This window comes from Apodemus sylvaticus, chromosome 4 (genome assembly GCF_947179515.1).
Source record: "Apodemus sylvaticus chromosome 4, mApoSyl1.1, whole genome shotgun sequence".
Lineage (NCBI taxonomy): Eukaryota > Metazoa > Chordata > Mammalia > Rodentia > Muridae > Apodemus > Apodemus sylvaticus.
The window spans coordinates 40,674,055-40,698,756 of NC_067475.1; the positions used below are offsets into that span (position 1 = coordinate 40,674,055).

At 45.7% G+C, this 24,702-nt stretch overlaps 1 protein-coding gene across 1 annotated transcript in view; it reads right to left on the reverse strand.

Moving 5' to 3' along the window:
- Positions 1-24,702, reverse strand: part of Abca4 (ATP binding cassette subfamily A member 4) — a 132,010-nt gene that overhangs the window by 76,078 nt on the left and 31,230 nt on the right. The window contains exons 6-13 of the mRNA XM_052180905.1: positions 23,840-23,929; positions 20,553-20,793; positions 18,972-19,111; positions 16,999-17,115; positions 16,143-16,340; positions 3,096-3,301; positions 2,417-2,593; positions 544-766 (exon numbers count right to left, since the gene is read on the reverse strand). Coding sequence (XP_052036865.1) covers positions 544-766; positions 2,417-2,593; positions 3,096-3,301; positions 16,143-16,340; positions 16,999-17,115; positions 18,972-19,111; positions 20,553-20,793; positions 23,840-23,929 — 1,392 coding nt within the window. The remainder of the gene's footprint in view (positions 1-543; positions 767-2,416; positions 2,594-3,095; positions 3,302-16,142; positions 16,341-16,998; positions 17,116-18,971; positions 19,112-20,552; positions 20,794-23,839; positions 23,930-24,702) is intronic.

Consider the following 24,702-nt stretch of genomic DNA (forward strand, 5'->3'; position numbering starts at 1 on the left):
GGAGATCCTTGCAGGCAGAAAGATGTTTCTTGGTGAAGCTAATGGCCTGGCCATGAGGACGATTGACAGATTACCTGTCCGGATCTCCTCCCCTCACACCACCAATAGCGTTTGCCACATTCTATCTGTAGCCAGATATCAGCAATGGTGATTCTAGGAAACACTCCCTTTAAACTCATTTCTATCTTTGAAAGAAGAGGCGACCTCTGAACACAGGACAGTTATATACTGGGCTTTGCTAATCGCAGACTCCATGTGGTCATGAAATGGACTGGAAAACCTACGTAGAGACAGTGAGTGAGTCCCTTAGGCAAGAAGAAGGAGATGGAAAGATATCAGGATACAATGGCTCCTTCTGGGTGGGTGGGTGGGCAGGGAACTGAGGGTCCTGGCTCTCTAAGGTCCTACCTTGCTTGAAAGACGGGGAATTACCCATCTTGCTATCTTTAATGCTCTGCTAACTAGTCCAAGCTTATGCTCATTAACAGGAGGAGAGCAGAAACAATGAAACCATTTAGAAAACTGTGACGGTCTTCGGCTTACCATGATGAACAGCGTCAGGAGGAAGATACTCATCGACATGATGGAGAAGCTGTCAAGGAACCAGGTACACCAAATCACAGCATTGGAGACACCTTGGTTTTTCAAGGTCTCCTTCAGCCTCAGCTCCTTTTCCAAGACAATGCCCTTCACAGTCATGGAGACAGAGTAGATCCATGCCAGCACCATGAAGACAGGGAAACAGCGATTCAAGATGATCATGAAGCTAAAGGGAGAGGAAAAAGCAGAACAGAGCCAGCTGTACCCGATAGAGACAATGGAAATATTTATTGAACCGAGAGTTGAGAATGATGCCCGAAGAAAAGGAAAGCAGAAAAATAAATCATTGGACTCTCACTAGGTTGAACTCTCTTAGATACCCTTCCCATTTGCCATGTCTTTCTTTAAGGCAAGACAGTGCGGTTCTGGACAGCCCAGATGGATGCTCTATAAGTAAAGTGTAGGACTAAAACCACACTATCTCTGGCATATAGTATAGATCTTCAACATAAAGGCTTGTGGGAAAGACTGTAGACCTGATGGTATAGGTTGTGATCTGAACAGGGCAATGGTCTAATAGCCATTGATTCCAACAGCCTATCTGGGATAGGCTCTCAGCAAGCAGGACAGATTTGACACGATGGAGCCGCATTAGGGTAAGCTTTACAGGGTTTCCCTGTGAATAATGCCCTGGTAAAAGCCCTTGGGATTATTATCTATTGAAACTGTTGGGTGTTGTCGAAGGAAGGGCCCAATGCCAGCGTAGGAGGATAGTTTCACTCAAAATGGCCCTAGGGAGGAACCAACCAAAAACCAAGCACTTCTGGGGCTGGCCGCCAGAGGGCTCTCCCATACTGAACGACTCCAGTTCCCACAGGTTCTCCACACTTAAGCGTTTTCCTGCCAGTCCCTCCCCTCTGACCCTGAAAGTGGACCCGGGCTCTTGCCCTTGGCGCTACTTCCCACCTCGGCCTCTTATCCAAAGGTACCGTACTAACTTCTGAACTGGCACCGTAATCTCTGCGGTCTTCTGCAGAGCTGGAGACCTGATGGGGCCACAGTGCCGAGAGCCGCTTTCCTTCCTGCACATTGGGGTTTGCTTTACAATCTCTCCAGCTGGCAACTGGACTCCTTTCTCCACGTTTTACGGTCTCTGCTTCCCGGACCCCACTGCCACACACAGCCATGCTACGGGGGTAATTTTTCCTGTGTTCTCAATACCCCAGGAGTTAAATTCCTAAGCTATAGGTCAGGGAGTGTTTCTAACCCCATCTACCATAATAAGCCTTCTAAACACCTCTCCCCTGTTTCCACCACTCCAAAATCTATTTTCAACAGAAGAGCAGGCTGTTTGCTTAGCATGGCCAAAGGCTGGGCAGGCATTAGGATGGGAGTGGTCAGAGACGGAGGCCAGAGCTCATCCAACACATTCCTCTACCTTTTCACCAAACACACACATCATAGGAATGTTAATTAGGGAAGGAGCTGCGTTATTTCGAGACTCCTAGGTACCGGACTGACTTGCCACGCAGTCTGAATCTGCTGATCTGGCAATCACTGGGAAAACGCCTTGACCAGAACCCTTCCACATACCAAACATACTACGAAGTGGAAATTTAAACAGCAGGCATCCCCCTCCAACCTCACTCCTACTGTTTTAATCTCCAATTTCCCTTTTGTACCCCCAACATCCCCATCATTTTGTTTTCCCCTCTGCTTCTGTCTGGAGTGCAGAGCCAGCATCTTCTTCCGTCAGAACCCTATTCTTCCCCAATCTGGCCCTCATCCCTGGGGTTCCTCCAGGAGACACCGAAGCCTTAAGAGCACCCCTGTCAGCTCATCAGCTCAGGGAGGAAGACGGAGGGCTGGGACTCACGAGTCATCCACAAAGCAGGGATAGGGCATCTGCTGGAGATAGACTCCAATTGGAGGCTCTGCCCGGCTCTGACTCCTTACAATTCCTTGCTCGACCATGTCCTGTAGATAGGCAAAGCCTCCCCAGATGTACCGGAAATCTTCCACAGGATCCGCTCTGGGACCAGAATCCCAGTACCTAAGAAGGCACAGGATGAAAGGGAAAGACTGTAAGTGGGAATGGGTAACTCGCTCACGTCACAAGCCCAGGTTACCCCACAACTCAGTCCCTTGACACATTTCCCTCAAGCAGTTGTTTTCAACTGTATTAAACGGTTGCGGCAACCGTTTAACACAGTTCCTTGTGCCGTGATGACCCCGCCCCCAAGCATAAAATTATTTTCGTTGCTAGTTCATAACAGTACCAAGATAATGTAACTATCTGTGTTTTCTGATGGTCTTGGGTCAGACCTGTGAAAGGACTGTGATCCACAAGTTGAGAAATGATGTCCTAAATGCTTCCCAGACTCTTCAGCTCTGCTTTGGGTTACAGTGCTAACTCCGATAGCCATGACTCAGGAGGCAACTGCTTCCCTCTCCCTGGATCTGCACAAATCCTACTTTTACCCTTAATCCTCTACTCTCTACCAAGTACAATTCACCATGAATTTTGGAGAAACGCTTCAAGGCTGAACCATCACCTGTCTTTGATCTTATTGGTCTTCTCCACCACGTCTATGTCCATCCGAATCTTGTACTTCACGTGGGGAGGTAGGGAGCTGGTCCAGGGATACATGTCAGGGAATACCACGCCGGCCCAGAACCTGTTCTCCTCCAGGAGAGACAGGGCTCGTTGGGTGAGCTGAACCTCGTCGTCATAACTTTCAAACTTATCCAGGACCAGACACTGCAAACGACCACAAAGGCAGAGAGTCTGAGACTTGATTGCAAACAAAAAGGCAGAAGAAATTCTACCACCCAAGGGATGGGCCCTCCACAGAAAGACCTATACACCAAATATGTATTTAACTACAGGGTCTGCTGTTAATTTCTTCATGTGCCTAGGCCAGGGGTGGGGGTGGGGGTGTGCAAGGGCCTTGGAAATCATGACAGGCTCTTGTCACTGAAGAGTTAACAGAGACCGAGCTGCCCAGCTGTCCAAGACGGTCCAAATATGCAAGTCCTCAAAATGACTCAAGGTTCTCACTCCCAGCGTGGGGAGACGAGGGAGTGGGGTCATGGTAGACACGGGCTGCTTTGAAGATCAGAAAGCCTGAGGATAAAAGAGTTTTAGAGAGAGAGACATTCCTGGCAGTGAACCTTCCTGGCCCTCTCCAAACACACAGGCTATCCAGCTGAGGGACAAACCAGGAAGAGGAAAGCAAAGAAATAGATGGACAAACGATTTCATCCGAGAGATCATTTTCCTTTACAGCTTCACGGCGAGAAAGTGGAATCATCCCAATATCTCTTCTCTCCACTTGAGAGAGAGATCTATAAAAGAACAAAACTAAGAATTTCTTTTAAATGGAGGATTGAGAGATTGCCCACTTGTACAGACTTGCCGAAGTAATTATGTTGTACTGGTATTCGTTTTACACTGGCGGCTTTGCGTCCACAATTCTTAGAATGTAACTCACAAGAGGTCAGACGGCCTTGTCTCGATTAATTTGTTCGATGAATATTTACAGAGTATATGCAACGTGCCAGAGCCTGCTAGGCTCTCGGGTACAAGGAGAGAAGATGGCAATCTCTTCCTGAGACAGGCTCAAACCCAGTGAGGGAGGGATTGTAGTGGACCAATGAGTGAGTGTGGACAGCGGGCAGAGGAAGGAAAATGGAGGTCAGCTTGGCCCCGAGGAACAGCACTGTGGCCTTAGGGGACCTGTAAGAATACAGCAGTGATTCTCATCATTTGCCCCTCAAGCTTTGGAGCACGGGCTGGCTTTGAAAAAGACACCAAAGGCTTTATTTCAAAATCTTGAGAAGCTCAAATTTGCCAGCCTTGATGCTGCATGTGTGGCTGTCCCTCTGTGCTCTGAACAAAATCTACGAATCCCAGACTCATGAAAAACTAGCAGCTATTTAAAAAAAAAAAAAAAGTCTTTTTTTTTTTTTTTTGCTGTGATGCAACTAGGGTATAATTTTTGAGGAAAAAAAACTGATATAAACAAATACGGTGTTAATAATGTGACTTCCACAAGCATCAGAATCATTCTCTTTGAACCTTATGTCTTAATACACTGGAATAAACAGCTGATGTTTTCAGCGATATTGTTGACTCCTGTGTTGACGTGGGGGCTCCATCCTGGCTGTTTAATCAGGCAGCTGATTCATAGTCATGTTTCCTGATGTGTTTTCCTAGATGGGGACCTTGATACTCTGAAAACACAGAATTTAGCAGGTTCTCAAATGCCTACATCTATTTTAAAACCTCAGAGCTGGTTTCCTCCTCACCACCTTGGGAAGAGACACTGCACAGTGTTTGGGGCCACAGTCCTCTCCGCCACCCCCTCTTCCTGTGGCTTCTGCTGCCCTTGTTGCTATTTGAGCTGTGCCCAACCTCGGAGGTTCATTCTGAGGCTCACAAGAGGCAGTGTTTGTAAAAGGCCTCACGCCAAGGTTAAAAACCAGGGGTAGAATGCTCACCTAACACACACAAGGCCCTGGGTTTGCTTTCCAACATGGCAAAAGCATAACAAAAAAATAAACATTAACTACAAATATTGATGGTTTACTTCATGCCCGTAACCGGTCCAAGAGCGTTATTCATATGAACACATTTCATCCCCAACATCACATGAAGGCCAATTACTGTGGTCATTTAAAGCCCACAAAATACACTGAAACAAACTTCCCCTGGGGGCAGAATCTCTTTTCATCCCCAACAGTACACTGCACTGTCTCACAAATAATGAGGGCTTTATAAATACCATTTTACTCTTGTTTTTGTAAAATATCTTTGGACATCAACCATCAAGCGACTTTCAAGTTCCTGCCAGGTTAGCCTTCATGAAGGGCAGTTGTTCACCAGAGGAGGAGAGCAGTTATTTTCTTCAAATGATCTGTGTGAGGACACAGACGGTCCTGAGCTAATCCACAGTGCTCCATCTGTCCAGAACAATGCTATGGCTGCAAGCCAAGGCCACCTGGGCAAGGGGAGGTAGAGAAGATGGTATCTATTAGCTGTCCTAAAATGGGTGCTTTCAGCTGCTGTTGCTTAGAGGAAGATTTTATAAAACCAAACACGAATATCACGTCACCCTCACCAAACTTTCTTTGTGAGGTCAGAAGGAAGAAACTGCTTTGAATGTTGAGTCAGGTATGATTCAAAATGTATTCTCACTGGGAGGCCCTCTGCCTCTGGGCAAGTGACCTCACTCCCTCCTGATACTTAACACTAATCCCCAAAGTTAAGCCTTGGCTGGTGGGCTTGTATATTGGAATATGTATGTGCTATAAGAGGCCGAACTAATGACAAATTCCTCAGCAGAGGCCCTGGACTGGATGTATCTAGTCTATTGCGACAGGCTTGTCAGGTACAACATACTGGGTTCTAATGAGGCCATGGAGTCTTTTTTTTAAATGCTGTCATGTTCTGTGTCATCATGGGGATTAGGAAAGTGTGATAGGGCAACAAGATTGGCTAAAGTAAAGTGCTCAACAGAAACCCAGCACACCTATTTGGGAAAGGGAATAAAATCAGTATCCCATGCCCACAGAAGTGAACTTTGAACAAATGTCACAGCAGGAACTCAGAATCTCAGTGACAACCAGGACAATGCTCTCCAACAGCCAATGAAGCGGAGATCTATCAGCACAAAGGGGTCTCCTAGTTCTGTCCCCCCACTTCTCCCCTCAGCTTCCTGCCACCAAGTGAAGCTCACAGTGACCAGCTTCCGGAAAGAGAACCCACCCTGTTAGTACCTGAGACCTGCGAGACCTGTGATGTCATATTGGTGACAATTAGCACAGGGTGACTATAGGCCTGTTGCCAAGGCAACAGCCACCAAATACCCAGAATTCAATGGCCCACCTTTACCTGTAATTTATGTCATCACCCGTATATAATTGGGTAGCGTTTCTCCTCTCTCTTTTTCTTTTCCTTCCTTCTTCCCACCCACTACACCTTTCCCCATCTTAAATAAAGCCCCATGTGGAACTGTTTGGCCTGGTGTGACCTCCTTGTGGCCCACATCTCTGCCACATCCCCGTGGCCCATGCTGCGGGCAAACAGGTGACCTGCACAGCATGCAGGTAGATGAACTGCATGGAAAAACCAACACATCCTGCTGGAAGAGAAAGAAAGGCTGGATGGAGCACCTGTGCCCAGGCCCTGGCCATAAGACAATTTGTTTTCATTTGTTGACACAGCTAAACAGAGCATCACCTTGGAGAAGTTTGGGGGGGAAGCAAGCCACTTCTTCAGCTGTGAACTCTTGGTATCCAGCTCGCAAACATTAAGTCATAGATTCATGGAATTATCTATTGCGTGGTAAACTGTGTCTAGTGGAGGCCATGAGGAAACATCCTTCTTTTCATTTGAACTTGATAATCAAAGGCACACTGTGCTGACAGTTGCGCATAAATAGCCATATTTTCATACTTTGACCATGAAACCTCAAAGGCATCTAGGTCGGTCTTTGGAGATAAGGGAGGCATTGAGGCTTTTTAATCCTGCCTTACATCTCTCTAAAACAGCTGATAAGCTCTAGCAAAAACCTCCTGTGGGCCTGATAGCCTTCATGCAGACACCTGGGGCTCCTTTTGAAAAACACCATGGAAGTGGGCAAACATCCCAGAATTAATTTCCTGGCAGATGTAAACTGCAGCCTTCAAGATTTATTTCCAAGTACATGGAAAAAGGCACAGTGTAAAATCACTTTGGGCTATTTGGGTTGTTTGGGTCGGTGAATTAGAAGCAAGGTGCTGTAATAAATAGTATTGTGTATATACCAGGCTTCTGTGTGAACAGGCTTCTGAAACATTCACTCACAAAGAGTGAGGAAATGCATTGTGGCTAAGCAATAAAGACGCAGGAAATACATGTGATAAAAAGTGTTTCTAGGCTGGGCGGTGGTGGCGCACGCCTGTAATCCCAGCACTCTGGGAGGCAGAGGCAGGTGGATTTCTGAGTTCGAGGCCAGCCTGGTCTACAGAGTGAGTTCCAGGACAGCCAGGGCTACACAGAGAAACCCTGTCTCAACAAAAACCAAATCCAAAAAAAAAAAAAGTGTTTCTAAAATAGAAAATGGATGGATGGATGGATGAGTGAGTGGGTGTGTGGGTAGAAGGATGGATGGATGGATGGATGGATAGATAGATAGATAGATAAATAGATGCAGTATTGAAATAAATAAAAAGGCCAGGTGGAAGGACAAGGACTCACAAGAGTGCAAAGCCACCAGGACAACTCTTTCTACCCAGCTGTTCCAATGAAAGTCACCATCACTTGACTAATAACTTCCCAACACTTTAGCTCTCCCAGTTTCCTGTTCCATTGTTCCAACAACACCTGGAGGTGATACTGTGTTGAATAATAATGAGGCTATATGTATACACTGACCAGTAGGACCACTCTGTATCATAAACACTGAGTTCTGTGCACTAGTAGTTGTTACCTGAATAGCTTGGGTTATCCTCATCTTTCAGATAGATGTATAGCTATGTTGTCCCTGTATATAGATGTTAAAGAGTGTGTCTTATCACACACAGAGTGATGCTTTTATGAGCCATGCTGGCCAAGTCCAGACACCACCAGTTGCAGGATATTTGATCACACTCACACAATGAACCCTGAAATTGTATTATTTACTGGAGGGGAAAAAACAAACAAACAAACAAACAAACAAACAAAAACCCTTGTTTCTAGTTGTGGTGCGGCTCAGCCCTTAGCACACACCTTTAATCCCTCTGGCTGGATTACAGACATGCCCAAGCAATGAAGGTAAAGTGAGTTTGTAGAAGGAAGCACCATCACCATTAGTGATGTCTAATTGAGTGGCAGACAAACTGACGAATCAGAGAAAGAGTTGACAGAATGGGCTATGCCCAACTCTCACAGAAACAGACAGGAAATAGAGGTGCAAGGGAGAGTAAAAGAGGAGGCAGTTTTACCCAGAGAGTTTTTTCCTTAAAAAAGACTTATTTATTTATTATATGTAAGTTCACTGTAGTTGTCTTCAGACACTCCAGAAGAGAGAATCAGATCTTGTTACAGATGGTTGTGAGCCACCATGTGGTTGCTGGGATTTGAACTCGGGACCTTCAGAAGAGCAATCAGTGATCCTAACTGCTGAGCTATCTTTCCAGTCCTACCCAGAGAGTTTTACAGAGAGAGGTTGAAGAGAGAACACTCTAGACAAAGGTGAAGATAGAAGGAGACAGAGAATGAACAGGAGCCAGGAGATTAGAATAGAGCAGTAGAGTTAGTTTTAGGCTAAGCCAAGCAGAAAGTCAGAGGCCAAGAGAGAAGCGACTGAATCAGTTGGCATGGAGAAGGGTTTGACCCAGAACAGCTGAGCTGAACCAGTTGGAGTTCAGCAAGAACTAGAACAAGTGAGCTTATTCAGCAGTGAGTCTCAGAGGCTGAAAACTTTGTAGGCCTAAAGCAGATTGTATGGAGGCTGGATGCTTCCAGGACTAAGCCTGGGTTGGCAGACTGAGGCAGAAAGCCCTGGCGACAATTACATCAGATGTCAATCAGCATTTATCAATGTCAAATCTATTCTCTGCTCAGTCCCTGCTCCCTGTGATCTCGTCCAGTAGGGTTCACACCTCTGTGTCTCATTTAAACTTTTTTTTTCTGCCTAAAATTATCTTTCTGGTTTTCTTAGCCAGTGGATTTAACCTTTAAGGCTCAGCACAAACATTATTTTCTGCTTAGGTTTAGAGTTTATCGGTGACTACTTTATGGCACTAGAGACCTACTCAGGAAGGCTGAGAAGTCAAAATGACAAACGAGATGGAGTTTGAGCCCTTGAAGTGGGCGAGCCAGTATAGGTCCGGTGTGGACAAGTCTTGATTGGTCTCCTGTGGAAGGAATAAGGCCTAGAGAAGAAGGCTTGGAACCCAACTGAGACCTGACCTGTGGATGTGGGCGTGGCCAGCCAGGGCTGCACAGCAAGTAGGGGAAAGCCTCACTCTCCAAGCTGACAGGTCTGGGGATGGGAAAGAGCTGTGGAGGCGTTCACCTCCACAGTGGTGAGACAGTCCTGAGGGCTGGTCAGCCATATTTCACAGCGGGCTTGGGTTTAAGCAATTATCTCCTCGGAGAGGATGTGGGAGCTGACCAGAAGCAGCAAGAGCCTGGAGGCCTAGTGAGGGGCTAGGGGAGATGACGGGTCTCTACAAGCAGCCACATGTGAGGAGGGAGAAGAAAGAGAGAATGTGGAAGCGCTGTCAGGACTTGGACGACTTGTACATTTGCTTTTGTATTTTTACAGAGTGAGCTTGTGGGCAGTCAAGGGTTAACGGTAATTACTAGTCCTTTCTAGGTCAGTTCATGTAATTGCCTACGTGAAAGAATGAACCCCGGCCTTTTTGAGTTCTCATTTTAATCTGGTTGTTTTTAAGGGAAAAAAAAGGAGAGAGAGATAGACTAACTCATCTCAAATACTGTAAAAATAATTTCTATCTTTATTGGATTCAATACGTAATTTGAGCAAATAATACTTTAGAGTTGCTGGACCTTGTATGATGGGGGGGAGGGAGAAAATCACTACTGAAGTCAGTGCAGATTGGGTTAGAACCCTGAAGTCCCCACTTCCCTGCTGTGACGTGGAAGGGAGTCAAGTCTCTTAGAGGCTTTCCCTTAAACCCTACACAGTGACAACAATTATGGCGACCTGGTACACAGGAGAAGACACATGTCTAGCACAGCCCTGTCCCCTGGGCCCACACACATCTCTCTCTTCCACCCATGTCCAAGCCTACCTCCACCTGCTGGCTTTTCTCTGGGGAGTTCTAGTTTGGTTTTTTTGAGATAGATCAAAGAGGCATTAAACAGAGTGATTGTGGGTTGCTTAGGACCTAATTCATGGCCCTTGAGATAATAATTGCTCTTGTGATATAGATTTCTGTCCCCTGTCTGACTCTCCCACAATACCTTCCCAGTCTCTGGGGTCATTGAGTTAACAGAGGAGAGCAACACCGGTACCCAGCCAATATTTGCACATCTAATTCTACAACACATTACACAATCTGGCCTCATTTCTCTATCCAATTTCCCCCTTAAGTTAGCCTGAAAAATAGACTTCCTTAGAACATCATGGTTGGGTGGTGGTGGTATGTGGCCAGAAATATCAAAGGTGCCAAGGAAAAGTAGTCAAAAAAAAAAGTCTGATAATTCAAGAAAATAAACACCATCCAATTCAGAAAGTTATGTACACACACTGGCTGAACTGATAGCCAAAGAAAAGCAGTTAGTGACTACATGGTTTTTTTCTCAAGACTTAGCAAAAGGTAGCTGTTACTGATTAAAGTACAATTTTATGCTTTGATTAGAGGTATTTTTATTTTAAAGTTTGGCTGAATTCAGCTTCCTGATATGAAACTTAAGACCTGAAATTCAAATGTACTAAGAAATTTAAATCCACTGTGAACTGTAAATAGTATTTGATTTATGCTAGGCCTAACCTTTTGCTGAGCAACAACAAAAAAGAAATTGAAGAGGAGAAGTATAAATATTTATTTCAACTAAAGGGTAATCAGAGGGATAACTTGTCTTTTTTTGGTTTTTTGCTTTTTTGAGACAGGGTTTCTCTGTGTAGCCCTGGCTGCCCTGGGAACTCACTCTGTAGACCAGGCTGGCCTGGAACTCAGAAATCCACCTGCCTCTGCCTCCTGAGTGCTGGGATTAAAGGCATGAGCCACGGCTGCCAGCCTTAATTTGTTGATTATTGTAATTGTGTTTTTCTATGGAAAACATGTGGATGGAGACTTATATATGTTATGAATAAAATGTTCATGCATATGAATTTATGATGTTTACTTAAACATGGGTCAGCAAAATGGCTCAGTAGATAAAGTCACTTGCTACCAAGCCTGAAAACCTGGATTGAACCCTAGAAGCCCATATGGTAGAAGGAGAGAAATCATTCTACAAGCTGTCCTCTGACTTCCACACATGTCACGGCACACCTTACACACCCCCTACCATACACACACAAAGTAAATAATAAACAAACCAACATACCACCCCCCATAAATTATTACCTATAAAGTCCTCACTTAACTTCAGGCCCCCTAGATTTGGAGACGTGGGTAATAGGACAGTGTCTGGGAATAGCCTCTCCACATGGAAGAGATGTGGACGTCCTCAAATGTCACTAGCATGGCTGTTTCTAGACAACTGTCCACCTTCTAACCAAGAGGTCTGTCTCACTTTACACTTTATTTCTCAGGACCAGCAGAAAGCCAGCAATTAGCGATGGGATGAGGGCGAGTGCACAGAAAGCTTTAGCCAGAAGGTAGCTGGAGGATAAGAACAGTTCTCGGCCTCTGGGTCACTGTCCAAGGCCAGCATGCCCCAGAGCTGTCCTCCTAGGCTCTGGAAACAGACAGACCCAACTGTGACTCTAAGCCACGCATCACACCACACTGGGACTAAGCCACACAACAGCATGGGAAGCCTTGACTAACGCTTAGGTGTTTCAAGTATAAGATAAGGTACACATTCTTCACTTGGTTCGTGGTTCCCAGCAGTGGCTGCCGTGTGTACATGCTCTTCGTGTGAGCCTAGAGTGTCTCAAGTCATCTCCACAGCCACTCTGAAGAGGAATTGGGCCTACCCCACCTTCTAGGTGAAGAGTCCCCACAGCCTAGCATTTACACACAGGTCTGACGAATGTGCTAAGTGCTCTGACTCCTTGCTCGCTCTCTTGGCCTGTCCCCCACCATGACCTTGTATTGCTACTTAGAATTGTACATACAAGAAAAATCAAGCCTTAGAGTGTCAAATTTCTCAGAATGACTCATATGAAGCAGAGGTTCCTATCCATAAGCCCTGTGGGACAGGTAGGACAGTCCTATGTGAGGCTGTTTAACCTGGACCCGCAAGACAGATTCAGGAGAGTGGATATCTTTCATGTTGCTCCCTCCATGGGAGAGGCCTCATCCTAAGCAGGAAGGAAGGGATTCAGCCCTTCTAGTCACTAAGAAGAAAATCTACTGAATCACTCTGGCTTCCCATAATGAGGAAAGGCTTAAAGATGTCTTCTTTGTTCTCGGAGCTTCTGTTACTTTTCAGTATCACAATTCAGTGTCCCATTCTTATAGGTAACAGAATTCATTTGCCCAGTTTTCCATAAATGTTTGCTTTCTGTTTTTAGAACAGGCACGATGTAGGCTCCTAGATTGGCTCATGAGGAACTGTTCCAAACTCGTTAGCACAAGTCCCATGGTGGAAAAGGAGGTAGGACCAAGCTGGCATTCCTAAATAAGGCATAGGTGGCAACACACTAGCTTTCCTGTCCTGGAGAAACCTTTAGACCCATCAGAGAGGGTTTCCATGGCAAGCATGCTACTCGTGGTTCTCAAGGCTCCTCCAGATAGCCCAAGAGCAGATGCTCAAAACCTGAGGTAACCGCTGTGGCCCCCTGTCCTTCACTGACTGTCTCTCCCACACCAACTTCTCCTTCCTGTCCCCTAACTCCATGCTTCCCCGACCCCCAAGGGCAAGATGATAAGAAACTGAGTCATCACCACTGCCTTTATCAAAAGCCTTGTAGGGGTCCCCACGGGGGAGGCCACCGACTCTTGGCCACAGTGTATGCCAGAGCCCCAGGGAAGTCACAATGACCAGCTGCTTCATGAGCTCAGAGCGTGCCACCAGCTGGGGGCTAGATTCCGCTCAGACCAGGTTAATTCGTTCTTCGATTAAGATTTGACAGTGATTAATGCTTCCTATATGACAGTGTCTTGCATGAAATAGCTCATTTAATTCTCAGAACAAGCCAAGTGTCAGGTAAATACTCCTTAAATCCGCAGCTCACAGCTATGGAGACTGAGGATCAAACAGTAAATTGAGTCTCGCAAAATCTCAACCCGGAGACTTCGTTCTTAAGTGTTTAACAGAATGACACCTATTAAGCATCTATTGCTATTGTATTAAATACAGATGCTTAGAAAAAAACAATTCCTTTAGGGCCAGGGAGATAGCTCAGCTTGGAGGGTGTGGAAGGAAGGAAGGAAGGAAGGAAGGAAGGAAGGAAGGAAGGAAGGAAGGAAAGGAAGGGAAGGGGAAGGGAAGGGAGGGGAAGGGAGGGGAAGGGAGGGGAAGGGAGGGGAAGGGAGGGGAAGGGAGGGGAAGGAAAGGGAAGGAAAGGAAGGAAGGAACTTTTCATACATGATACAAAGTCAAGTCAAAGACAAAAATTATTCTTCATATACCTCACAAAACCTTTGTTGAGAACCAGTATAGGAATGCCAGGCATAGCCACACCCATGCACAGGCTTTGTCTCCTAAGATTAAGACAACAGGGCAGCGGTAGCAGTGGTGGGCCTGGGGATGGGGGCTTAACTACAAGAGAGGAAGAGATCAGTTGGTAACCGCCAATGGGGCAGCAAGCTGCTCCCCCTCCCCCCGCCCAGATCTGTAAATATACGTGCAATATCAGGGCAATAAAGGGAAATTCTGAGTCAACTGGTCTGGGTCGATGCTCTCAGAATGTGTTTTATAAGAAGCATCCGAGGTCATTATTGTCTCTGGTAAGAGGGGGACTGCTTCACGCTGGAGCTTTGGCCACCATGCTTCCTCCGTACCAGCCGAGAAGTTACCTCAGGAGCATGCGCAGTGATGTCAATGTCCAGGATTCCAGAGAAGGAGGTCTGAGGGAAATGCTGTGGCCCCAGAGCAGCGGGAGTCCTCAAGAGCAGCCAAGAACACATAAAGCCAGGCCTTTTCTCACCAGTGAGTAATTCCTAGGACTCGCCATCTGGGACGGAAGAGCTCACTCCTACAGGTCTCAGACGGACTCCCTTTCCTGGTTCTAGAAGCACCTTCAGCCTCCTAATGGCCTTAGATTTTTGGAGGTTGAGGCCCAGCCCACTGGGTGTGGTCAGCCTTTAGATGTGAAAATCTTGGAGGCTGAGAGATTGAGATCTGAAGATGACTGAAATGTGCCCACTAACTCCAGGTAACCCGTCTCGATGGCCAAGCTAGAGATGGGCACACAGACAGCTCACTCTACTTGAACTTGAACAGGGGTCTGAGAGATATGAGAGGAGGGCTACAGATCACAAAGGAGTGAATTTCTAAGCCTATGAGACAGCAGAAGGAATACCCGAGGGCAAAGTCTCAAACTGCAGCTATGTAGGACGGAGAGATGTACCTCCCTGTTTGTGAGGCCCTGGGTTCTATCCCCAGCACCACAATGAAAACAAACAAGAATAAACAGGTAGGTGGTGGCAAAAGAAAAAGTCACTGCAGGCTTGAGCAGACACCCATTTCATCTTCTTTTGGGACAATGCTTCCCTCACTTCATAGGAATCTTGCTTAAAGTGGCCCACAGCGGCTTGTGTTCCAGGCCTCCCAGTCAGAAGTACTCCCCTCCCCCAGGCACTAAGACCCAGAAGTCTGATGGAGTGGGGCGTGGGAGGGGGCCCTTTGGGGGTATTGCTTATGCTGTGAGAAGGGTGTTCCCCTCCTTCTGTGGAATTTTCTGGTGTAAGGATGAGGGCTGAGGGCTGTCAGCAGCTGAGGCATTACCCATGGAGCGAAACAGGCCGGATGCTTCTGTGTTGAGTCATTCGGACTTTAAACATTTGAGTGATGCAAGCAGATGTGTGTTTGGAATGTGATGCTGGTGTCTGTGTCGAGGGATGCCTGGATTAACAGAGAGCAAAGCCTGGAATCCAGGGAGAAAGCTGCTCGGACAGGCTGGTACAAGGCCTCTTAGGCCTCCCAGAGCCCAGAGAGCAAGACTTGAGAGATAATTGGGAAGTGGAAAACAGACAGAGCACCATGACTGGGCGTGACAGGGGAAGAAAGAGGTCATCAGGGCTGGCTCTGAATTCAGGCACACCCAAATTTGGACTCTCTTTGGTATTCCTAATGGCTGTGATATCTTATTCAACCTCTTTAAGCTTTGGCTTCTATGTCTACATACTGGCAGCAATAACACTACATACTTCATGGGATTGCGGGGGCATGAGATAAGGCATGTGGATACAAAAACACATAGCCAAGAAATGGCACCAAGTAACACTCGGTCTAGAACAACTCTCTCTGGCAGTGAAGGAGAAAGGAAAATTAAAGATGGCCCTGAAGTTCTTGGCTTAAGAATCTGAGAAAAGGCTGCTGAAATTAATTGGCATCAGAAGTGCAGGACTTTACTAGGAAAGGAGGATGTGAGTTTATTTTTGGCACATGTTGAATCTTACATGCCCTTAAGACTTTGGGGTCGGGATGTTCAGAAATCAAGGAGACTCAGACTCAAAGTTTGGTGGACACTGGCCAACAGAAGGTCATCGGAACAATGGCAGACAGGAGCTATCTGGGAATGGATGTGTGCTGAAAGGGAAAAGGAGGGAGCCAGGGAGTCGTGAAGTAAGAGAGATGTGAAGACAGTTGCATGAAGTCTAGAGGAGAAGATGCGCTCAGACAACCATGGAACCCTTCCGTCTTTGTGGGAAGGCTGAAAGACGGAATCCAACGCCAGCTGCCTGGCTGACAGGTCTCTAGCCTCACCCATGACATTATCTTTAAGAGGTTTACTATGGTCCTCAGGTGGACTGCTGCCTCTTACCTCAAGGTATTGATTAGCCAGGCGTAGGAAGCGGTCTGTGATGTTGAATATATCCCTCCAGTCAAAGCTGGTCATGTCATCAGCCTGGTTCTCTCGGGGACCGTTAGGGAAGAAGTTTAATATGGCTTCAGTGGTAATGCCTTCTTCTCCCAGCTGCCTATTTATGAAGTCTTTCACGGTTGGGTGCTGCAGGGTATCCTGGGGAAGAAAAAAAACATAGTCTTAGAAATTAAGAATTCCACAGGCTCTTTGGCCTCATTCTCAGACCTGGACAGTTTCTAATGATGACTGACTGAGGCTCACTGAACAAGCTGGTAGGGCTTCAACTTCTATCATTTTCTTCAAACACAGGGGCCTCTAGAGCAGAGGGGCGAGGCAGAGTATGGGAGGGGCGAGGCAGAGTATGGGAGGGGTGAGGCAGAGTATGGGAGGGGTGAGGCAGAGTATGGGAGGGGTATTGCTGAGCATGTGAAAAACAATACAGAAGATTTCCTTTTTATGACTTTCTGTTTTGTTCTCATTTTAGTTGCCTTGCTATTGAGAACTCTTGCCTCTTGTGCTTTACAAAATTGCAAATGAAGCCAGACAGACACAAGTGACCATTTTGGCAGTATAGAGCTGGCCTCTTCAGGAAACATCTTTTTGAACCTGAGGCCTTCAAGTGAATTCATGGGAAAAATACTGACCTTGTGGCAACTTAAATTGTCCCACAGAACTTAAGAAGCATATTCCCCGCCCAACACCAGTGATGCCACTTGGTGACATTTCCAGGCTCTGTCTGCCACAGCGTGGCCCGGCTGGAGGCGGAATGAGCTGTCTCCAAGCCCTCCCCTTCCGATGTCGGGAGCATCCTTACTCGGATCATGGTCATCTGTGTGCTCTTCTCAAAGAAGTGCCAGATCTGGGGCCCCACCTCCTCCCAGGCTTTGACCAACTTCCGAACTCGATCCAGTTCTTCAAAAGTTGAGTTGGCCTAAAATAAGACACAGAAAGAAACTGTTAGAACCTTTGCTTCTGTCTTTTCAGTCCTCACCATCAACTTTTAAGGTGCTATATTAAGGCAAAATTCTTTCTCCTCCTCCTCTTCTTCTTTTTATAATAATAACTTATTATTATTTTAAGTATATGGGTGTTTTGTCTTCATGTACACCCATATGTACCACAAGCGAGCTGCCATGTGGGTGCTAGGAATCGAACCCTGGTCCTCTGGAAGAGTAGCCATCTTAACAGCTGAGCCATCTCTCCAACCCATAAGGGGCTTCTTAGCAGTGCTTTTCCTTTCCTAGAATATTGCCATTCCTCAGACTCCAGGATTGACAGAATCTGATTTGTTAGTATCTCAGAGATATGTGCAATAATGATGTTACTGATTCCAAGCCTTGTTAAGTTATACTCGGGATCCTGGTGAGCAAATATTTATCCTCCCCATCTTTGCCTGTTTTAGGAAGCCAGGGATCAAAAAATGCTGAACATTTCCATTATGGATATAAGGCCCACAGTGGGAAAGAAAAGTCCATTGCAGGCTGCTTCTGAGAGGGTGGGTCCAGGCAGGGCACAGGAGCGAGCGAGGCATTCCCACTATGGGGGAGGAAACCCAGGAAGCCATTTAGGGGAAAATAAGCCAGGGGCAGTCATTGACAGGAGCCTATTTAAATACACACACACACACACATGCATACACACTATACACACCACACACACATGCACACACACTACATACACATGCACACACATACTACATATATACATGCACGCGCACTACACACACATGCACAGATGCACTACATATATACACATACTACACACACAAACACACACAAACACACACATGCACACACTACATATACACATGCACATACTACATACACACATGCATGCGCGCACACACTATACACATGCACACATGCACTACACATATACACATACTACACACATACAGATACATACTACACACACATGCACACACTGCACACACACACTATATACACACATGCACACACACTACACACATGCACACACACACTACATATATACATATACTATACACAGACACATACTACACACACATGCACACACACTGCACACACATGCACACACACTACATACACATGCACACACACTACACACATATGCACACACACTACATATATATATACACACACTATACACATACAGACACACACATGCACACACACCACATACACACATGCACACACACTACATATATACACACACTACACACACAGACACACATACACACTTCACACAGAGACACACACACTACACACATGGGCACACACATGCACACACACTACATGCATGCATACACACTACATACACACATGCACACATACTACACACACATTCACACACACACTATATATATACACACTACACACATGCATACACACTATACACACATGCACACACTACATACACACATGCACACACACTACATATATATACACACACTACACATGCTATACACACATGCACACACACTACACACACATGAATATACACTATACACACAGACACACACACTACACACACTACACACTCATGCACACATATACTACACACACACACGAATACACACTATACACACAGACACACACACTACACACACTACACACTCATGCACACATACACTACATGCACACACACTACACACACATATGCACACATACTACAAATATACACCACACACACACACACACACACACACACACACACACACACACACGCACGCACGCATGCACGCACATGCACACACCATTGTCTTCTGGGAGGTCTGAGGCATAAGAAAGACACCAGCTGGGATCTTACATTCTTCAGTAGCCTCCGAGCAGCAGGGGAATCTGGAGTAAAGAGGATTTTTCCCATTAGCAAAGGCTTTGCTGCCCTCCAGGCTATTTTGGTTAAAGGGTTTGACTCCAGGCTCTGGATCAATGAATTACAAAAGGATGCTGTCAAGAGAGAAGGGACATTTTTCAAAGCTCCCCACTGCTCATAACTAAACAAGGTCATTAGTGCATCAAGGACATGCCTATCTCTCATTCAATTCCAAACTGGATGGTTTGAGAAATAATCTAAATTATTAGGCTGGACCCCACTAATAACAAGTTCATCGTTCGTGAGAGAACGCCACAGGGCCCTTGATAATAGCCTCCACGCTGAGTCGAAGGACAGGCTTGCTCTTGTGATTTATTCCGCTTAGAAGAGAGAAGCTGAGGAGCCTGCTTGGGATTTTTACGAGAGACCAAAGAGAGTGAAAGCCTAAATCTTCCCCACCCCACCCCACCCCTGCAACCTCAGCTGTAGTTGCAAATAACTCCACATCTACTAACTCCTCTTCCTTGCATGCAGCTGTCTCGGCATTCAACTCCTCTTGCTGTGTCTCTTGCTGCCTTTTTGTAATTTCAGAGTCCAGCTCAGCCCAAGATAGTGAAGTCGAGGCAGAAGCTCGCCAGGGGCTGGAGGCAGAAGCTCGCCAGGGGCTGGCCAGCCCTGCTGGCTGCCGTGAAGCCATTGGCCTGAGCTCTGTGGTAACTGCACGGCCTTCTCCTTCATCACTCTTCTCTGCTCTGGAACGTGGCCCCAGCTCAGTTACATCAGTGGGAACTGTCCCCTCTTTTCCCTTTCCAAGTGGGCTTGGGTGCCTTCCATGGCTCCTGTCCAGTCTTCTATGAGCACCATCGCCTCTACGAGGGGAAGGAGAATTTCTGCGAGAAATCTCTTTGCCCAAGTCCACTTAACAAGAGCAAGGAGAATCAACCCTGGGACTGGGGTTTTCTTCGAAGTGTTAACCCAGTGGTCTCAACCTTCCTAAAGATGCAACCCTTTAATATAGTTGCTGGTGTTGTGGTGACCCCACGCCCTAACCATAAAATTATATTCATTGCTATTTAATTAACTGTAGTTTTGTTACTCTTATGAATCATAATGTAAGTATCTGTGTTTTTCGATGGTTTTGTGGGGGTCACAACCCAAAGGTTGAGAATCACCGTGTTAACCTATCTTTGTGTCTGAGTGTGTGTGTGTGTTTGAACATGAGTGCTCGTGTGTGCAGTGTGTATGCGCATGTACGCATGTGTGTGGAGGTCAGAGGGCAGCCTGAGGTGAGCCGTCCTCCTTTTACCACTACCCTGGAACTTGGTAAATCAGTCGACCCCAAAGCCCAGTATCTTCTTGTCTCAACTTCAGCTGTGATTACAAGTAGCGACACATCTGGCTTTGTTCTTTCTTTGTTTTGTTTCTTAGTGGATTCTGGGGATTGAACTCTGGTCCTCGTGTTTGTGCATCAAGAACTTTACCAGCTGAGCTATCTGCCCAGCTTCCCCACATCCCCCACCTGTCATCTTAATCGACACCAGAGGCCAATTTGCGTATAGGACTCAGAAGACTTACTTGTTCTTTTGTCGTAAGAATAAGTAGGATCTTTCCTTGTGGAATCAATCCCCAGGAAGGCTTTATAGTTATTGTCTTCATACCAGTTAAAGGAGAACACTCGAGAGCCTCCTCCCTCTGGGTACCCACACAGGAGGTCAGACAGGATGCCCATCAGCTGTGTGAAGGTCTCAGGACCACCGTTCTGCAGGAGAGGTCTGGTTACCCACAGCAAGTCTTGGACGCTTGGCCGATGGATAAACTAGGATAGGAGAAAGGACTTTAAATAATCTTTTTTAAAAATTATTTATTTTATTTCACATGCCTGGGTATTTGCTGGCATAATCTGTATGTCATATATATTGGTGTGTGGCCTGCATGCGTGTCTGTATGAGGGTGTTAGATCCCCTAGAACTGAAGTTACAGATTTCTGTGACCTGCCATGTGGGTGCTGGGAATTGCATGTGGGTTCTCTCAAAAAGCAGCCATTGCTCTTAACTGCTGAGCCATCATTGCAACTCCGACTGTGAAAAATCTTAAAGTGGACAGAATGAAGGCCATTTTCCTTATTTAAAAGGAAACATAAATATTCTTAGTAATTCTTAGCCGGGCGGTGGTGGCGCATGCCTTTAATCCCAGCACTTGGGAGGTAGAGCTCAGAGGATTTCTGAGTTGAAGGCTAGCCTGGTCTACAGAGTGAGTTCCAGGACAGCCAGGGCTACACAGAGAAACACTGTCTGTGGGGTTGGGGGTGGGGGGGAGCAATTCTTAATTCAACTGCAGAAGGAAAAAAAAAAACCCTGCCGTCATTTATTTGGGGACAAGCAAGAACACAAAATATGCTAATAACTGTCTGCTTTTCTTTGATTGGGTTCCTTAGGATTGCGTCCTTGGAAAAATGCAAAGACTATATCACCATAAGCTAATCATTGTCCTGTTGTGGAAGTGCAAAGCCATGGCAAATTTCTTTGATTGAAAACTTTAGAATGTGGTATTCTATAATCCTTTTTAAGGTTTATTTTCATTTATGTGTACATGTGTGTCTTTTGTCTGTGTCTATATGTACAGAGCGCATGCAGATGACTGCAGTTGTCAGGAGGGGCTGTCGGTTCCTGGAACTGGGATTGCAGGTCTACAGGCAGCTGCTTTCTGGATGCTTGGAGCTGATCTCTGGTCCTCTGAAGAGTGCTCTTAACCGCGGAGCCACCTCCCTGGCTCCTCAAATATCTTCTTATTAACTTAATTTTATCACATGTCAGTGATTGCAGCCAACTGAAATGTGTGGTTTGTTCTCTCTCCTTCCCACCCTACCCCCATTCGAGCTCGAGAGTGTGCATGTATGCGTGTGTGTGTGTGTGTGTGTGTGTGTGTGTGTGCGTGCGTGTGCGTGGGCACGTGTATGTGTATGTCTGTATGTGTGTGTGTGTTAAGATTCAAACAAAGAACAGAAGATGTCTCACTTATTGGGTGAAAATTTTCAAATCCTATGTCCACTAAGAGGAACCTGGTGTTCTTCTCATCTCTCTGTGTGGTGTCATGGTATCCGTGGTTTCATCTTTGAAAAGTAGATCTATGATGCTGAGAAGTCTAGGGGACACTGGCAAGTGGCACCAGTGTCCTGGTTCCCATCAGGTCACTTGGCTTTATTTTAGGGAAAATATAAAATAAAAACAATGCCGGGTTTATTCCCTAACCACACCTTCGTAGTCACATTCTAAGGAACTTGGAAATTAAAACCATTAGGATCCAACCAGGCGTGACGGAAAACATTCTCCCACTTCTATCAGCGATGTTTACCTGTGGTCGCTCTCTTTGTACACTTGCCAACACTTGCTCTCTGAAACTGATGAGCACTGTGTGGAATCCACACAGTGAGTCACATTTATAATCACAGTCTACGCCTCAGTAAGAAAGTCAGAATCTTAGATTGCTTCAACAACAGTGGGTCTTATGACCAGAAGGGGTTATTATCATTATTCTGGTGCTTAGGTAATCAAAGCTCTCAGAAATAAAGGGCTGTACTGGGGTCAAATGTTCTGATATCAAAATAAACTGAGCCATCTTGCTTTAACCTGGCTCACAAATGCTAAGACCTCTTATCTCAATAGGCAAGGAATCTTCCAGAGCACCCACACACAGAATCAAAAGTGTTGATATGGTTTGGGGAGCTATTGACAGTCTCTGCCGACTTTACCACTATTACACAGATCTGAATTTTTTAAGTACTAGAAAGAGAAAAAAAAATGTTAGAGACTCCGACTGCAGCAGCAGGTGGCTGGCAGGACCAACGGGGCCTTCTCCCGCTCTCCCTGCCAAACAGGGCTTCTGCTTTGCCATGATTGAGCTTAATTTTATAAACACAGATTCCCAGCATGTTATTTTCCAAGTCGGCTGAGCCTAAGGCAGCTGGGAAAGTCAAAGGGGAAAAGTCTGGGGGAAAAACAAAACAAAAGATTTTCCGTTTCACTCCCCCTTGCATTAGTATAGTCATCACATGTAAAGAGATGCCTTTCTCTTCTCCCTTGACTGTATATTCAATAAGGCTGTGACTGTATCTGTCTAGCCTCTTCCCGGCTCCGTCAGCAATGCAATCAACTCTTTTTTTTTTTTTTTTTGGATTTTTTTTTTTTTTCCGAGACAGGGTTTCTCTGTGTAGTCCTGGCTGTCCTGAAACTCACTCTGTAGACCAGGCTGGCCTCGAACTCAGAAATCCGCCTGCCTCTGCCTCCCAAGTGCTGGGATTAAAGGTGTGCCACCACTGCCCGGCAGCAATCAACTCTTAAGTGGAGGAACCAATCTCCACATTTGAGAAGTCTTATGGAATCAGATATTACCTAAGCTGTATACGTATGTCATAAAACAACAGGAAACAGTCACTCTGCAGGGATCAAGTGAATCCATGGGGTAAAGCACTGAAGACTGTGGCCATCAGCACAATAATAAGGCGCCGGGTAAGTATTTGCTATTGTTGTGGGTGGCACGTTGCTTACTGCACCACTTAGTCCTAGAAAGCCTTAGATACAGTTGCAAGCCCGTGAAGAATCATGCAACAGCAGACAAGCTGTGGGTTCCACTGCTACTTATGTTGTGATGTAGCATCAAGAGAATGGTTATTTTCTTTCCCCTTGTGCCTAGGAGCACAGATGGGATAGGACATGAGCTAATGCCATTAAACCACTGCATCAGAAGAGCAAATGAATTTCTCCGTAACAGGCAAGAGGTACAATGGAATTATTACTTGATATAAAGAGTGGGTGAAAACAGTGTGAAGGCAATAAAACTGTGGTTAATGACATTGGGCCTCTTACCTTTTGCATTTTTGGTGACAGATCAGATAATATTCCTCCCCAAAATCTCAAGTTGATTCCTTGAGAGCTGCTGTCAAGGAGTGTGGGGAGCTGGAATCAACAGGAAAAAAATTTTAAATGTAGGTACAGGCCTAAGGAGATGGCTTAGTCCATGAACTGTTTGCCCCATAAACATGGAGACATGAATTTGATCCCCAGCACCCATATACAATCCTGTGCGGTGGCACAAACATGTAATCCCGGTGCTGGGGAGGTAGAGACAGGGGGATCCTCAGGACCTGCTATCCATCCAGTCTAGACAAGTCCAGTGAGTGAGCTCTAGGCCAGAGAGCCCTGTCTCAAAAAACAAGATGAAGAGCAGCTAAGACACCTGAGGTCAGTTTCCAGCTGCACATGTATGTGCACACAGACACATCTATACAGGTATACACACACAAACATCTACACAAAAATATGTTTTACACACAGACACATACATGCACATATTCACATATACATACACAGACACACATGCATAATAAACCCACATACACACATACATATACATACATATACACACATACACACATACATACACATACACATTCACATATACACACGTACATATACAGACACACACATACATATATACACATATACACACATATACACATTCACATATACATACACATACATACATATACACACATACATACACATACATATACACAGACACATACATATACACACATACACACTCACACATACACACATACACACTCACATATACACATATATACACGCTCACATATACACACATACACACATATATATATACACACATACACACTCACACATTCACACATACATATACACAGACACAC